General features: G+C 37.9%; 1 protein-coding gene across 2 annotated transcripts in view; it reads left to right on the top strand.

The window, feature by feature from the left end:
* Nucleotides 1-17,980, top strand: part of FANCA (FA complementation group A) — a 2,214,801-nt gene that overhangs the window by 577,778 nt on the left and 1,619,043 nt on the right. For both annotated transcript variants that reach the window (XM_044081851.1, XM_044081852.1), the window contains exon 14: nucleotides 9,106-9,247. In XM_044081851.1, coding sequence (XP_043937786.1) covers nucleotides 9,106-9,247 — 142 coding nt within the window. The remainder of the gene's footprint in view (nucleotides 1-9,105; nucleotides 9,248-17,980) is intronic.

The following is a 17,980-nucleotide window of genomic DNA, read 5'->3' as shown; positions in this document are numbered from 1 at the left end:
CAGACTACTCAGAAATACTGGGTGAGCAAAGTGGTATAACTAAGGAACTGAATTTTTATTTTTTTGAGCTGTGATACAGAATCAGCATTGCCTACACATAGTAAGCCCTTGCTGAGTTCAGATATGGTGGCTGCCAAAAAAAGCAATTTCTGGAAAATGGAAATCAAAGCCTAAACCAATTGTACTAGAAGTAGCAAATATAGTAACAGAGATATAACAACTGGAAATGGGATCTTTAGAAAGGGGTAGGATCAAATTACATAGAAAAAAGGGAATTCTGGGAACAATACATGCAGAGGAGGTATGAGGTTGAAATGAAGGCAGGATTTGAATGAGCTGTGTAATGTTTGGCTGACATTCATTGGATAGATTGTAAGTGATGTATTGTTTGCAACTAAAATTCTGTCAATATGGTTTGTTTTTGTTGATATAAATTTATGATTGCCTATGTCCTAAGTGATAATTTAATAAAGATGTTTCTTGTTTAAAAAAAATTACAGCTGATGGTTAATAACATACAGATGTGACCAAAATGGTTTACATTAAAAAAATCTGGGGATGATATTTGATGTCATACTTGATAAAATCAAAGGTCCACTCTTTTCAAGATATTATACTTCCTCAGCAGTGCAGCTTATGCCAGATGTAGACCATGTTATGGTGACTAGTGCATTAATGCTGTACCAACTCAGCTACTGTAATGCATTTTACTTTGTGTTTATAAATGGTGATCTGGCCCTGTTGTATGTGGTGCAGAATTTAGTGCCAGACTGTTATGCCTTTATGTGATCTGTACTTGTTAATAGTTGCTGCAAAATCTGTATTTAGTATCTTAGTCTTGACTTGCAATTCTCTGCATGTTTGAAGCTTTGCCTACCAAAAAAGCAGCTGGCTCTATATTCCCCAGTGAGGCCACTCCAGTTATTAGGTGCAAAGTTAACAGTTATTCCCAGAATCAGGCTGGAAACTTCTGCAAGACTTTTATCTCTGTTGCCCCTGTCTTGTGCAGTCATAGGATAATAGTATCATATAAGTACATGGTAAGTGAATTTAAAGACCATATGCACCTTACTAAATACCACCCTCAGGATGTACCTTCTACTTTCAGAAGGAAAAAATATGTTAGGCCAAGGATGAACTTGTACATAACCATCCACTTGTTAAGGTTAGTCTTGAAAGAGGTAAGGCTGTCACTCTGCTTAAAATGCAGGGCAGTTTGCGCCAGAGATGGAGCATCATCACCCCTTCTTTGCCAATTTTATTTTTGTATGGGTTTGGGGTATCATGCTTTTACCATCTCTCGCAATTTAGTGCCCCTCTCCTACCTTCTTCGACAGTTATGTCTGACTGTTGAATCTTCTCTCTCACACAGTCCCTCCATCTCTGTTGTATACCTTTGTTTCCTCTTGCCTTCTTCCTGTTTCTTCCAAATCATCTTTACCAACTCATCTTCTGCTTAACTGCACGTGCCCAAACCACCATAATGTCTTCTCTCTGACCTTCTCTGCAGTTGGTGCTGCTTTGGTTTCTGCTTTGATTTGCCCGTTTGTCTGCCCCACAGAATGCATCCTACCATCCATCTCAGGCACTTCATTTCCATGATCTTTGGCTTTTTCAACTGCTCCACTTTCACTGCCCAGCTTTCTGTTCTGTAAAGTAGTACTGGTTGCACCACTGTTTTGCACATCTTACTTTTCAGTTTCTTTAACATTCTTGTATCACACATTTACCCTTTGGCTGTACATCCTGTGATTCTAGCTGTGACTTTATCATTCAGACTTCCTTTCTCCTCAACCAACCATCCCAGATACTTGAAAGATGCTAACCTGTTCCTCTATCTTTTCTTATCGAAATTTCCCCCATTTCCTACCATAACTCTCTTGTCTGCACTAATTTTCATCCCATGTGCCTTCAGTTTTGCATTCCATTCCCCTATCATTTGCTGAAGTTACTGTTCAGAATCTGTAATGACACATTGTCTGAACACTGTTTGTACATAGCCTGCATTAATTCTACTAAAGTTTCTAGGACCTCGAACCATCTCAGGAATGCCCAAATCAGCCTTCTTGGTACCTTGTCATGTATTTTCTCTAAATGTAGTTATGCCCATTTAAACTCCATCTGTAGCTTCTTAACTATCTCACTGCAAACACCGGATCTGTTGTGCTGCATCCTGATCTAAACACAAACTGTTCCTCTTTCATCTTACTTTTAACTATTCTGCATATTCATTTATCTGTCACTCTCTCCAGCACTTTCATGCAATGTCACAGGAGTTTTATACCTCTGTACTGCCCACACTTGTGAATATCCCTTTTGTTCTTGTACAATGGTACTAGAATGCATATTCTTCATTCATCTGGGATGTGCCTTTCTGTCCATACTACTGTAACTAATACTTGAAGCCATTTCTCCCCTAACTCATCCAAAGTCTTGATCATATTTATCTGCCATGGCCTCACTTAAGCCTGCTGCTCTACCTGACTTTCATTATCCTTAGTGGTGTTGGTTTTTCTAGGGTGGGTTCTTATTCTTATTTCTTTATCGTCTGTGGCTGGGGAAGTCCAGTTTCTGTGGGGTTTTCTTCGTTGAGAAGTTGCTTGGAAGTACTCATTCCATTTGCATTTGACTTCCTGTGAGCTGGTGAGCAAGTTGCTGCTGGTAACCCTTATGAAGGGTGTCTGATGACTATCATCTTTATTTTTACATCTTAGCCTTGCAACTGAATAGTTTTTTTGTGCAATCTGAATCAGTTTCCAGAAACTGGTATTGTGCCTCTGATTTCTTGTTCTTTGCCATTTTGATTGCTGTGTTAGCCTCATTGCTAACCAACCAGTATTCCTTCTTAGCCTGGTCTACTTTTTCTTTCACTTTTCCCTGCACTTCTTTCTTTGAATAACTTCCCAGAGTTCTGCATTTTACCACCATCTTTCCTTGGGTACCTGATTCAGATGCGTATCTGTTCTATAGTGCTCACAAGTGCTCTTTTGAGACACTGCTATTCTTTTACAACTCCACCTATTTTCTTGTTTTCCAGAGACACTAGAGCTCTGAATATTTCCTTGAACTCTTGTGCTTTCACTCCAGTCAGTTTCCTGCTCTTCCGCCTAGACGCTGTTGATCTTGGAGCCTTCTCTGACAACTGTTATGCAGCTGTCTGTGGCCACCAGTGATTTGTGCTGCAGACCGACTGAGGGTGACTTTTTAATTTCTGATTTTACCTCAATGCCGTTTCCTTACAAAAAGTAAGTCTACCCAAGTTGCGGCCACTCTTGTATGTGATCTTTTTTTTTTACTATTATATTTTTTTTATTTTTTCCAAATTTAGTTACAATTCTTAACATAACATAGATATTACATTATACAACTCTTGAAACATGAAAATTACAGCAATTTAGATATAGAAGATAAATGCAGTGCTGATATTATAACATCCATAAAACAGAACTATTTACAAAGGTGTCTAGTCATCTTGAAAGAAATAATTGCTTTACTATAAATCATTTGGAATCAGAAATGTCCATTTTCTCCAATGTTTCCATTACTATTATCCAAGAATTCATATGATGTAATTCTGTTAGTTCTTTTTTAACAGTCTTCATGTCCATTTCACCAACAGCCAAAGTAAGGTTTTTAAATCAATTAAATGAAGGAGAAGTTTGTTTTTTCTAATTAATGGTAATTATCTTTCTGGCTTTAGATAACAAGGGCCATAAAATTAATAATCTATTTCTTGAAATACAGTTAGGAATAAGTAAGTTAAACAAAACCAATGTTTTAGTTAAATTAAAGCTGTCGTTAATTATAGTCTGAAAGAAAGAGTTTATATTCCAGTAATTTTCTAATTTTATACAATCATAGAATACTTTTTCCCAATTTGCTTTTAATTTCCTTCCAGATCTCCAACAGCTTTCTTGATTATGAAACATTAAAGCTAATTTATGTGGGGTGGAAAAGCTTCTATGTAGGAATCTCCATGAGAACAAATGCCAATGGAGTGACAATGTAGTATGTTTTGAGGACCTTAGAAAAAGTTTTTTCTCATTGTCTTGTGGAGGATGTTTATTAACCACTGTAAAATAATTCCAATAAGAATCTTTATGCTATATTTTCATTTCTTTGATTAATTTGTAAATGTTAGACAAGTATTTTTTTCCTTGGAAAGGTTGGTTAGTGATGAATGTAATGTAGTCAACAAATTTAGGTATTTGATGTCTAACAGACATTTGCATTGCATCTCTTTTATTTAGTGGAGATTGTCTCAGTGATTGTAAAGTTAACCATATATCATTGGTTAAATTATATTTACTCATAAGATATGTGATGGTTGATATCTTGTCCTTTTCTAATAATTGATGCCAGTATATTAATTCTGCTTTCTTTAACACTTCCATTCTATTAAATTGAAGCATTTCGAAATTATTAGTATAAGCTAATGGAAACATTAAAAATATCCAGGACTTGACACTGGGATCTGTGTTCACAAACTTTTTAAATATAGTTAATGTTTAAATATTTTATTATTTTTGTTTTCTAGAATGTATGATTTTAAAGTCCAGTAGAAAATATCTGATATAATGAATAGATGCTCTTGAATATGACTATGCATAGAGTCTAAGCAAATTTGTTCATGTAGCAATTTCCATAAAGAAGAGCATGATGGATTGAGCTGTAAAGTTATATTTTTAACTACAGCTGATAAAGCATATAGCTTCATATCTGGAAGATTAATTCCTCCATCCTCACAGTTTGGTAAGTGATTGTTTAAAGCTATTCGAGGTTTGAGTGAGTGCCATAGGAATTTTAAAATTATTTTATTATATTTTTGTATTGTATGTTTGGGTGGTGGTAATGAGAAAACTTGAATGAGATATAATATTTTGGGAAAGATAATTGATTTAATCAAATACAGCCTGTCTTCCATTGTAAATAGATATCCATTCCAACTTGTAATCAATTTCACTATATTATTTATTACAGTGGTATAGTTAAATACAATAGTGTCATTTAAGTCATGGGTTAAATAAACTCCTAAATATTGAAGTTTACCATCTGAGCAAAATATTTTGGGAGTTTTTTTTATTTATGTTGATATTTATTTTAGGACTCAAACATAATATGTTTGTTTTTTCTTCGTTAAACTTAAGTCCTGAGACTTTTTGGAAATTAGCCATGGTTTTAAATAGTGCTTGTATAGAATGGTTTGCATTGGACAGAATTAAGAAGATATCATCTGCAAATAGTTGGAGTTTTAAGTTTAGGTTTTTGGTTATTTCTATACCTTTTATGTTATCTTGAGATCTAATACTGTTTGCAAAGGGATCAATCAATAAGACAAATAATAAAGGTGATAATGGGCAACCTTGTTTGGTTCCTTTTTTGATTGTAATGGGACCTGATTTAATTAATTAATTAATTAATTTATTTATTTATTTATTGTTAACCGGGTTAGTCCAGCTGGGCTAGTGGCCCATTTTCAGTGGAGACCTGAGGAGAAAAGCTCCAATACATAATATAAAGTATATAGGTTTACATCATTACAGTATATCTAAGTTTACAGAATATGCATCATTATATGATGTAAGTTCAAATAGTTGTAAATTTACAAAGGCAGAATTACAGAGAGTTGCCACAATTATAATAGATAAAGTGAGTAGCACTATATATAAGATCCTAACATAACATATGCTAAAGAGTTTTCATATAGGGTGATGATTAATTTTATAAAAGCTTTGGGAAATTTATATTCTTCTAAAACTAAGTTTAAATATCTCCAGTTTACTGTATCAAAAGCACTGTTAATGTCTAAAGAAACTAATATTAATTGTTTGTCTATATGTTTAGCATAATCTATTAGTGGTATGATTCTTTTAATGTTATCATAAGTATTTCTTCATTTTATAAAACCTGTCTGATCTTTGTGTATTAATGTGGGGAGAAAATGTTTAATTCTGTCTGCAAACATTGCCACGAACATTTTATAATCTATGTTAAGTAATGATAATAGGTCTGTATGAGGAATAGTAATTTTCGTCTTTACCAGGTTTTACTATTGGAGATATTAGTGAATATTTCCATGAAGGTGGTGTTAATAGTTTTTCTTTAGATATACTTTTAAGAGTAACGATAAAGACCGTCTTGGCAGTAGTCTGAACATTTCTGGTAATATGTTATCTGGTCCAGGGGCCTTATTCATTTTAAGTTTGGAGATTTGTGACTTTAATTCTGTCATTGTTATTGGTTTGTTGACTGTATCAATTTGGTGTTGGGATAGTTTGAAAATCTTTAATGTCATTTATTGAAATAAGTTCAATATTTGATGTATTAAGTGTATTATAATGAAGTCTAAATGTTTCTGATATGTTATTAAGATCCATTACTACCTTATTTGTTTGTGAGTTGTATATTCATTTTATTTGTCTAGATTTAATATTTTTTTGTCCTATTTGCTAGTTGTTTTTGGTTGAGGGAATTCATAGAGTGAGAGTTTAATTTAATTTTTTCAAGGTTTATCATAGTTTTCTGATGTTGTATGTGATCTTTTGACTATCTTGCTGAACTATGTGTTGGCCATCATCAAGCGGTTTGCCAGACAGAAGTCTAGAATATTTTTTCTTTTTTCCGTTTGCCCCACCGTTCTGCACCCAGACAGTTCTCCTATCCTGTTTTATCTGTCCTGATATGCGCATTCATTCAGGTCACCCATTATCAACACCAACTTGTGTTGTCTGCTTTGTCTAACAGGCTCTGCAACTGCTGCTTAATGCACTCTGTTCTTCAGTATTGCATACCTGCTGTGTGAGCACAGCCTGAGATTATTAATGCTGCCCTGTCTTTATACTGAATTCTAATTGCCATGAGTCTGCCACTAATTTTGATGAAATTCCTCACTCTCTTCTGAAGACACACACTGAAAAATTCCTACACTATTTCAAGTCTTTCCTCCCCCTGAGTAGTAGACTATGGATCCCAAGTCATGTGATTTTTGTTGCACTGCCTTTCCATCTGATCTCGTGTATAAGCAGGATATCCATCCTTCTCCTTACCATCATGTTGTCCACTTTTAAGCTGCATCCAGTCAGAGAAACTATATTGAGTCAAACGTTTCTTAGTTTGTTTGGCAGGTTGATTAGTTTTACGGCCAGAATTTGGTAAACAGAACTATTCCAGGTAACCCAAGCTAGGCACAGGCCAGCCAGTAGCTTATTGATCCAGGGCTGCTGGGTTTATGCCGGGCACACGATGGCCAGTAGAGAGAGAGAGAGACACCTCCCACTATTAGCATGCGTTCCCACCATATGTAGGAAAAGGAGTGGTTCTTAACCCACTTATCACCAGCAAATGCCCATGTCTTTTTTGGCAATGTTAATGTGACCAAATCACCTAGAGCCACTTTTTACACCATTGATTAGCTAACCATGACACAGTGGATAGTCTGTGATCTGTGCTTTCCTGTCTAGAGGATACAGAGCATTACAGTTGATGCTTGAATCGGTTGGTCTACACATCTCCATTAGGTAATGAATCTTCCCTCCAACATGTTTTATTTATATGTTGGTAGAGGTTCAAATCCTAACTTTGGCTATTTGTGTAACTAATCATCTTGTAAAAGAGATCCATTAGGGGGTAGGGTCTTTGGCACTGAATGCCAGGCATAAATCTCCATATGGGGTGTATAAGAGACGGAGTATAGTGGTAGGACTTCTAGCCTGTGTTGGTACCAGTAATCTTTTTTTCTCAGGAACCTTTGGGGACTTTTCTGCTTTATAGTATGTCTGGCCCTTGGTACATGCTGAAAAGGGGCATTGTGCTCAATAATTGGACTAATTAGGGCAGTACAAAGGACAGTAACATTATTTGACTTAGAGTAGATAGTAATGTCTTTCAGCTTTTCCCGGTTAGGGGTCGCCAGAGCGGAACTCTGGTCCGCTAATGATTGGTACTGGATTTTTACGGTGTCGAGATGCCAGCCCGACCTTCAGAGAAGGCACACCCATTCATGTACGCACCTACCTGCATGTCTTTAATGTCACTCGACCATGGGGCAGACAGGCAGACTCCACACAGAAGGCACTCCAGCCAAGAATTGAATGGGAGAACCTTTTGCTGTGAGGCAACAATGCTAACCGCTGTACTAATTAGTTGTTCTAGATAGAAAGATTTCCTAAATGCAGTTGTCAAAGGATTGGGAATTGTAAAAAAAGATAATAAAAGTAATATTAGAAAAGGGGAATTGTTGACTTTAGTGACAAAATCCCTTTCTACCACTTGTGTGGAGTGTAGTTACCTCCTGTCTAGCTTCCTTGATATACATCACTACATCTCATTTTTATGGTCACAAAAATACCATATTTTTACGAGACTTTAGATTGCTTGCCAAGGAGAGTCTGTTTTACATTACTGGTATTTATTTTAAGTATCTATATATATTGCATATTTGGCATAATGACATTTGTATATTAAAATTCATTCCTTTCTTCTGCATTCAGTGCCTAGGCATGTACCTTAATAAAGGATCACTTGTAATACAGTACATTGATATTTGATAAGAAGCCTAAGCTACTGTGCATACAATAAATTGGGACTCCCTGAGCTACAGTAAATGTAAGAGTTGTTCATGTGTCACCGTCAATGGGCAGGGGTCCTTTATTCTGTAATATTTAGGCATGCTGCATCATCAGCATGTTTGCTTGCATGGATTCCTGTGGTGGGAGGTTGTAATTAGTCTGGCTTGTTCTTGCTTCAGTGTGTTTTTAATTTAAATTGTTGGAACTGCAGAATTGGACTCTGGAATATTACCAAGATTTATTAGGCCTGCTAATATGGCATAATTGTGCATTTAAACTCCACACCAAACGTTTGCGAGTCATAGTAATGCCTTTGAAGTAACTAGGAGTTCACATTATCTACAAGCTAAAAAATGTTATCCTAATAACTTTGATTTTTTAAGCTGTGTTAGTCATTTGTATGTTCATTTTATTTATATATATATATATATGTGTATATATGTGTATATATATATATATATATATATATATATATATATATATATATAAAAAAATATATATATATATGTTTTTTAAACAATTTTCTCCTGTGTTCTAGGTTTTAGTTCTGCTTAATGTAGAAGATATGATTGGTCATTTGCAACGGATTCTGGAGGCTGATGAAGTGAACTGGCAGTTTTTACTGTCCTTTGTATCTACTCTTTTAGTCTGCCAGGCTCAGGCACAGACCGTCTTTAAAGGTATTTGTCTTTATTTATTTGAATACTTGCTTGCCTTTTTTGTTCATTGACACAATGTACTAGACAAAGGATGCTTATTTTAGATGTGACCAAGGAGAATTCATTGACAACAACTAAAAGAAAATGCAACAATATAGGATAACATCACAAATACAGTCAAGCAAGTAGAACTGAGATTTGCATAAGTAGCTTGTTGTAGGTATAACAAGCATATTTTAGACAGTATTGTGGCTCAGTGGAAGGACAGCCTCACAATTTCAGCATTTAAAGTTCAGTCATGTGTTTCAGTCACTGCCTTTTGCACAATCTGCATATTGTCACTGCTTGTGAGTGTGTGTTTTTAACTGTTTTTGTTTCTTCCCATTTTCCAAAACCATGCTGCTTGATAGGATACAGCTGTATATATTTATTGATTTGTGGTTGTACCTAGTCTCTGTTAACAGACAGATAAGATTTGAGTCCTGCCATTTCTACGCCATATCATGACCAGTTTGCCTTAGGGGAGGTCCTTACAGCAACTTAGCACTGAACATGTGAGTATGTAATGGACAGAGGCTGTGGTCCTTGGATCCATTCCACTATCCACAAATAATCCAGAGAGGATGGTGTCTCAAGATAAACCAGTGGCACCAAGCAATTTAAGGTAAAAAAGATGCACACAAATGTGATTCATTGACCAGTTCAAATGCAACCTGAACTCAATAGAGTATGAACTGTTTTCATGGGTTGGAGGTTGCAACATCCACACCCTGACAAGGACTACATACTTACTACTCAACGAGCTGTGTTTTTGGCATTTGACTCCAGGCCCTTTTCTCATCATTCTTTGAGAACGTCTGTGTCTTGTAGTACGCCTTGTAGATAATAACTTTCAAAAAAAAAAAAATGAATTCAGCCAATAAAAAAGGTGCAGCGTGTGTACTGAAGACCAAACCAGTAAACATGAAAAATGCACCAACGGGGGATTAGCAATGATAATGCCCACGTTATTAGTAAAATATACAATATTGAGCACTTTCGTCCCTCACAGTGGGGACTTCATCAGAATATGTAAAAGAAGCCAATCATTAATGATGATACAACTCTGTTGTGTGCTCAAAAAGGACAGTAAAAGATGTTTGAATTTATTTATGTGGAGTTTATACTTGATGGATATGTTCTATCTGATTTAAAGTGTTTATGATCGACCTTATGCAAAGATTTGTTTCATTTACCATTTTTACAACAGGTTAAAGTTGCATTCCATATACATTTTTTAACTTTTTTAACTATTTTAACATTTTTACTATTTATTAGAGATTTTATTCTTCATATTACATAATTTGACATGGCAGGAAATGATGTAATGATTGACTTTAAGATATGGTGTTATTTCAATAGAGCTTAAAGATGTTTTCACTGACTCTGATGATGCCTTAATATTTTATCAGGTGAAAGCGCTTAGTCTGTGAATTTTGTATGTTAATTTATTTTGTTTTAATAGTTTGGAAATATTAAAGTGAGTGCTTTTTCTTTACCATGGGCAATGGTTTTATTATTTTTCTGTTATTTGTATTCCTAAGAAAGGCAGCTCATACCACTGTTCTTTAGTGTCATTTGCTTTTCATGTTTTATTTTTCATTATCTTTTCTTTAGAAAAGAAGGCTAGTGGTACAGGAGATATGTTATTAACTAGTCCCAGATGTTTGCCATCTTCCTCAGTAAACTTTGTCAGCATGGATTTTATTGTTTGCTTAAAACACTTCGCTGACCTATGTTTCTGAGGTGTGTACAGTGAGGTTTTAACTGCTTGATCCTAAAATATTGACACAGCTGATGCATTATTCTGAACACCAGTTGAGTCTCCTGCTCCGTATTTCCTTAGTTATCCAACAATGGGAAATAAGACTAGCTCCTGTGCTGTAGCTCAAGCATTAGACTTGCATTAGGGACTAGCCTCTTAGTTACTTTAGTCCAAGATAACCACACTTTAATGAAATGTATTGCTTGAATTCACTGATGGCCCACTGATATCAATAACAGTGTGTTCAAATGGCACCACTATGGCATGCATTGTAAACAAAATATTTCTGAAGCATGGTGAAGGGCTGTCTTCTGGCATTCTAGTTTCCTAGCCCAGAAAGTCCTTTTTTCTCATTTTTCCTGGCCAAGGAAACCTTGCTAGCGTCCATGCTTAGTAGGGTACATTCCTACATGCTCCCTCAGCACATGACTATGTACTGAGCTCAACACTAGGGATGTGAAAGGTTTAGACACCAGTGGTTTTCATACTATTTTCTCTCTGTTCTTACTCTGTAAAGTAAGTCATTTTATTATTCAAAACAATGTTAGAAATTAGAAACATTTTGTTGAGCTTCTTTTTCTACAACACCATCTCTAGTTTTTCTTGCTTGCTTGCTTAAGATGTTAACTTCCCGGTGTGCCTTTTTAAAGTTGATCCTGCTTAGATAGGGATCAGTCTATCATGAGACAGAAGGCAACTGCATCTTCTCCTACCTGTATAGGTGCTAGGGTCTGTATCTAATGGTATTCCTAACAATGACAGCAAATACCAGTCTTATTTAGTTTCAGTTGCTGTTCATGCCTCATTTAATTCTCATGGTCTTTTCCTTTTTAAACCGGATTCCTAGAATCCTCTCTCTTCTGTAGAGTTCCTGTATACTTTGGCACAATAGGAAAATCATTAGGGCCGTTTTCAAGGTTGTTTCTCACTATATATTGCCCTGTCCTTTTGTCTTTTAAGTTTGCTTTCCTTTGTGCGCATGTGTGCCTGTTTTCTTTCAATAGATTGCTCCGCCTCTTCAAAGGTTACCTTTATCTGTTGTATACATTCTTCCTTTACTTGAGTTTATTGTTGTATACTGACAGAAAACAATTGCCTAGTGACTGTGCCCTGCTGAACAGCTAAGAACTGATCATACAGAAAGACTTGTATCTATCTGCTTCACCCCAAGAAAGGTTCCAATCTACTCCATGAGCAGTACACTTTCAAGGAACTGAGAAAGTATGTTAAATGATGTTTACCTCACATAATGTATTGTAACTTTGCCTAATTTCTTGCTAGGTGGTCAGAGCATGCTCCCGGCCAAGACTCCCAGCAGCCATTTCCCTTCTCACTCTGCACCCCCAATATCCTCCTTTATCTAAACCTTGTAAATATATAGAATCTTTAGTTTAACCCCCAGAAGCTAGTATCTGAACCATATAAACTACGAACTTACTGCATTAAATAAAGTATTACATTTCAACCCAAACAGGCTGTTAGTAAGGTGTTAGCAACCTTAGATACTTTGACCCAGTGCCCTTCACCTGTGCCCCCTCACCTTGGGCTCTGCTCTCTGCTTCACTGATTGTTTTCTTATCTGCTCGCTAAGTCTTCTTTGCTCCAACCTGCTCTGTTTGCCCTGCGGGCTCACTCTGCTCCCCTACCCTGCCCCCAATTCTCACCCGCCCCCACTACTCCTACCTTTATTCCCACCGCTATTCTCCACCCCATCATCTCTCACCCAATCCCACACTCTTCTCATCAACCACTCCCACGCACCACCAATTAACCAACCTCACCCCATCCTTATCCATTATACTGCCTACACTTTTCCACACCCCTCACTCCTTCTCTCACACTTACCCACTGACACCAAACTACCTATTCCCACCTCCTCAATTTACCATGCTCTCTCCACTTTCTGTAACCCTTCCCTGCCACTCAATCTTCTTGCTTCTTCTAATCACTCTGATCCATGCTACCTCTTATTCCACCTCCAAACCCCCCCTTCTTTCCTACCCCCCACCTCCCTTCCTATCCCTACAACCTCCCACTTTCACACCATATCCTCCTCTCTTGTTCAACCAAATCCACTCCACTACTGCAAACTTAAGATCACATCCTCCTCATTGAAGCACAACACACCTAAAGCAATATTGCTTTCCCCACATAATTCAAGTAGCAAACCCAAGCTCCTGTTCACATCTTCCTTTGCCAACCTCTTCTTATCAGGAGACATACACCCCAACCCTGGACCAAAGACTAGAACCAACCACACTCCTCCAATCACTACACATACCACCAAGCCTAAATATCTCAAACTACTTACCATTAACACCCAGAGTTTGAGAAATAAAATATACCACTTCCATGCTATATATTGCCCTGTCCTTTTGTCTTTTAAGTTTGCTTTCCATTGTGTGCATGTGTGCCTGTTTTCTTTCAATAGATTGCTCAGCCTCTACAAAGGTTACCTTTATCTGTTATATACATTCTTCCTTTACTTGAGTTTATTGTTCTATACTGATAGAAAACAATTGCCTAGTGACTGTGCCCTGCTGAACAGCTAAGAACTGATCATACAGAAAGACTTGTATCTATCTGCTTCACCCCAAGAAATGTATTGTAACTTTGCCTAATTTCTTGCTAGGTGGTTAGAGCATGCTCCCGGCCAAGACTCCCAGCAGCCATTTCCCTTCTCACTCTGCACCCCCAATATCCTCCTTTATCTAAACCTTGTAAATATATAGAATCCTTAGTTTAACCCCCAGAAGCTAGTATCTGAACCATATAAACTACGAACTTACTGCATTAAATAAAGTATTGCATTTCAACCCAAACCGGCTGTTAGTAAGGTGTTAGCAACCTTAGATACTTTGTTGACCCAGTGACCTTCACCTGTGCCCCCTCACCTTGGGCTCTGCTCTCTGCTTCACTGATTATTTTCTTATCTGCTGGCTAAGTCTTCTTTGCTCCAACCTGCTCTGTTTGCCCTGCGGGCTCACTCTGCTCCCCTACCCTGCCCCCAATTCTCACCCGCCCCACTACTCCTACCTTTATTCCCACTGCTACTGGGGCACCCCATCATCTCTCACCCAATCCCACACCCTTCTCCTCATCAACCACTCCTACCCTCCACCAATTAACCAACCTCACCCCATCCTTATCCATTATACTCCCTACACTTTTCCACACCCCTCACTCCTTCTCTCACACTTACCCACTGACACCAAACTACCTATTCCCACCTCCTCAATTTACCATGCTCTCTCCACTTTCTGTAACCCTTCCTTGCCACTCAATCTTCTTACTTCTTCTAATCACTCTGATCCATGCTACCTCTTATTCCACCTCCAACCCCCCCCTTTCCTACCCCCCCGCCTCCTCAACCAACTCACTTCCTATCCCTACAACCTCCTACTTTCACACCATATCCTCCTCTCTTGTTCAACCAAATCCACTCCACTACTACAAACTTAAGATCACATCCTCCTCATTGAAGCACAACACACCTAAAGCAATATTGTTTTCCCCACATAACTCAAGTAGCAAACCCAAGCTCCTGCTCACATCTTCCTTTGCCAACCTCTTCTTATCAGGAGACATACACCCCAACCCTGGACCAAAGACTAGAACCAACCACACTCCTCCAATCACTACACATACCACCAAGCCTAAATATCTCAAACTACTTACCATTAACACCCAGAGTTTGAGAAATAAAATATCCCACTTCCAGGCTTGGCTAAACCATAATATACCAGATATAGTTGCAGTCTCTGAGACCTGGCTAAAACCCCACATTCCTGACTCTGAAATCCTACTCCCTGGGTTCCAAGCACTCAGACAAGAACGCCAAAATAAGAAAGGAGGAGGAGTAGCCTTAATTTACTCTAGTCTACTCTCCATCACTCCCTACCCAAACCCCATTCCTCAGTTCAATAATGCTGAACTAGTCATAGGAATACTCAAAATTAATAACCATAAAAACATTTGTGTTATGGCCCTCTACATTCCCCCTGGAAACAACAGCAATACACTTGAAGAAATACTTCTGTGGGCCACAACCAATATTACACTTGAGACATACATTTTAGGGGATGTGAACATTGACTGGAACAAAATCAATTTCAAAACTCCCTCCATTTCTATCAATGTATTTAACTTCACACTACTTATATGTGACATCACCAGACCCAACAAAAAGAATCCCCCAGGGACCACTCTTGACTGGATGCTTGTCTCCCACCCAAATAAAATTTCACACTCAGGCACCTTACCAAACACCATGAGTGACCATTTGCCAGCCTTCATCCATAGAGAAACTCCCTCCACTCCTCACCTTCACCAATGCATCCATACTCGAAACCTCACTAACTCTAACTCCACAACTTTTTCCTACTCCCTCAAACTCACAAACTGGGACAGCCTAAAAACTCTTCCTCTAGATAATACTGTAGACGTCTTTAACTGTACCTTCTTAAATACCCTGAACTCCCAAGCCCCACCTAGAACAAAACATATAAACCCCAACTCTGCCCCATGGCTAACTAAAGAAACTAAAACTCTTATGCAACAAAGAGACAAGGCCTGGAAACTTTATCACCACAATAAAGACCCTGACTCCCTTCTGAAATATAAGCAACTCCGCAACCTAGCCAAAAAACAAATTGTAAAAGGCAAACTCCAGGCTAACCATTCCAAAAACCCCAAACAATTTTGGAACTCCATCAACTCTCTTCTAAACCCAGGTACCAAACAAAAGCCTTGCCCAGACACCAGCAAAACCGATCTAGAAATAGCCACTCTATTCAACTCCTTCTTTCCGAACTCTATAGCAGAACTCACCAAGACCTTCCCAAATAATGACCCTTCCACCACCCTCAAAGCCTCCTCCCTAACCTCTACCAAACCTCCCATCCCCCGCAATCCTCCTTCATTTAAACTCAAACCCATATCCACTGTTTACATAAAAAAACTTCTTTCCAAACTCAAGCCATGTTCAAATGCCCCTGACTATATCCCCCACTATTCCTAAAGCTTGCAGCCGATGGTATCGCAGTCCCTATTAGCATTCTCATTAATAGATCCATTCAGGAATCCTATGTACCCAATCTACGGTGCTCTGCCTTTATCCTACCCCTCCACAAAGGATGCAAAAATAACTTCTCAAACTTCCAACCTATAGCCATTCTCTCCCCTATCTCAAAAATTCTTGAAAAATTCATCCACCTCCAGCTCATGCCTTTCCTTACCAATAATCAACTGTTCACCCCTACTCAGCACGGTTTCTGCCCTGGCCACAGCACTATAACTGCTGTTCTCTCTTACCTAGACATAGTAAACCACGCCCAAGACTCTGGAGAAATTGTATCTACAATCCTCCTCGATCTCTCCAAAGCATTTGACACAGTCTCCCACTCCCACCTCCTTAAACATTTTTCTAACCTTAATCTATCTCAAAACACCTTAACCTGGTTAAGTAGCTATCTCACTGATAGATCTCAGGCTGTCAAGTGGCAAATTGGCACCTCAGCTTTCCTTCCCACCCCAACCGGGGTTCCCCAAGGATCCATACTTGGTCCAATGCTCTTTAATATATTCATTAAGGATTTCCATGCCGCCATCCCAAACACTAAGATAGTACAATACGCAGATGAGTCAACCCTAGTCTGCTCCGCTTCTAACCTACCAGAGCTCCAAACACTAACACAAATAGTCTTCTTAACTACAGAGAACTGGATGCTTCAAAATCACCTCTCACTAAATGCCAACAAATCTAAGATATTACTTTTCACTCACTCTAAATCCCTCACTATCATCAAAAACTCTCTCAAAATAATTAGCCATACCAACTCATCCATAGAAGTTGTTTCATCTGCTAAACTTCTTGGGGTTACTATTGGTTAACACCTAAGATTCGATACACATATTCAGCTAAATATTAAGAAAACACATCAAAAACTTGGTATGTTGTTCAGAAACTCCCACTTTCTCTCACCATCTACAAGACAAACACTCGCCCCTACCTACTTACTACCATCACTCTTGTATGGTGCTCCTCTTCTAACTAAACTATCTTCCTCTATCACTTCCAAACTAGAAATCTGTTACAACAAAATCTCTAAATTTGCCACTAAATCCAAATACACCTCCTACCACTGTTTCTCTCTCCACCAGCTTCAGTGGCTAGAACTTCCCAACTTCCTTATCTACCTCCAACTCACTTCATCCCACAAACTAATTTTTAAACCCACCAGTTGCCCAGCTCTAACTAACATCTTACCAACATACACCCCTAACAGAACTCTAAGATCTGCCTACCAAAATCTACTTTCTGTATACAGACAAAACCGTCCCGCAGGCCAACTTCTATCATTTTCCCTAGCAAAAAAAATGGAATTCTCTCCCTCCCACTCTAAGAACCTCAGAAAACGTTGAACACTTCAAAACTCAGCTCCATTCCCACTTCACCCATAATTGAAACTGCAGTTGCACTCAACCCACCTAGCCCACTAAGCCCCTAGCACAAGTTAATCTACCCCATACTGACTACCTAAAACAGTAGCCTCACTTTGAATATAACACTACTTAGCATTCTTTATCTTAAATGTATATTGTAAATAGCTTTCCAGTTGTCCTCCTTCTCCTTTCTGGGAAAGATTCTCTCTACTGGCAATTCTTAAACTTTGATGCTATTAACTAAATCATCCTCACTTCTCATCCTGAATGAGGATGTATATTCTTATCCTGAATGGTGATGTATACACCCCACCTTCTCTAGTTCTTTTCTGTCTGTCTCATCTCGATACTTTTTAAATAATGTACTTTCCACCTACATTCACCCCTCTATGCAAATTTGTGTTTACAAAAGTCATTCTATAACTACATTCTTATGAATAACTACAGTCAAATGAATAACAACTATTTTACAACCTTACTTTTATCATCTACCTCCTCAGTGCAAC

This window comes from Protopterus annectens, chromosome 8.part1 (genome assembly GCF_019279795.1).
Source record: "Protopterus annectens isolate FY-2018-M chromosome 8.part1, PAN1.0, whole genome shotgun sequence".
Classification (NCBI taxonomy): Eukaryota; Metazoa; Chordata; order Ceratodontiformes; family Protopteridae; genus Protopterus; species Protopterus annectens.
Note: the sequence above shows the minus strand (reverse complement) of the source record. Positions and strands in the feature narration are given on the sequence as shown.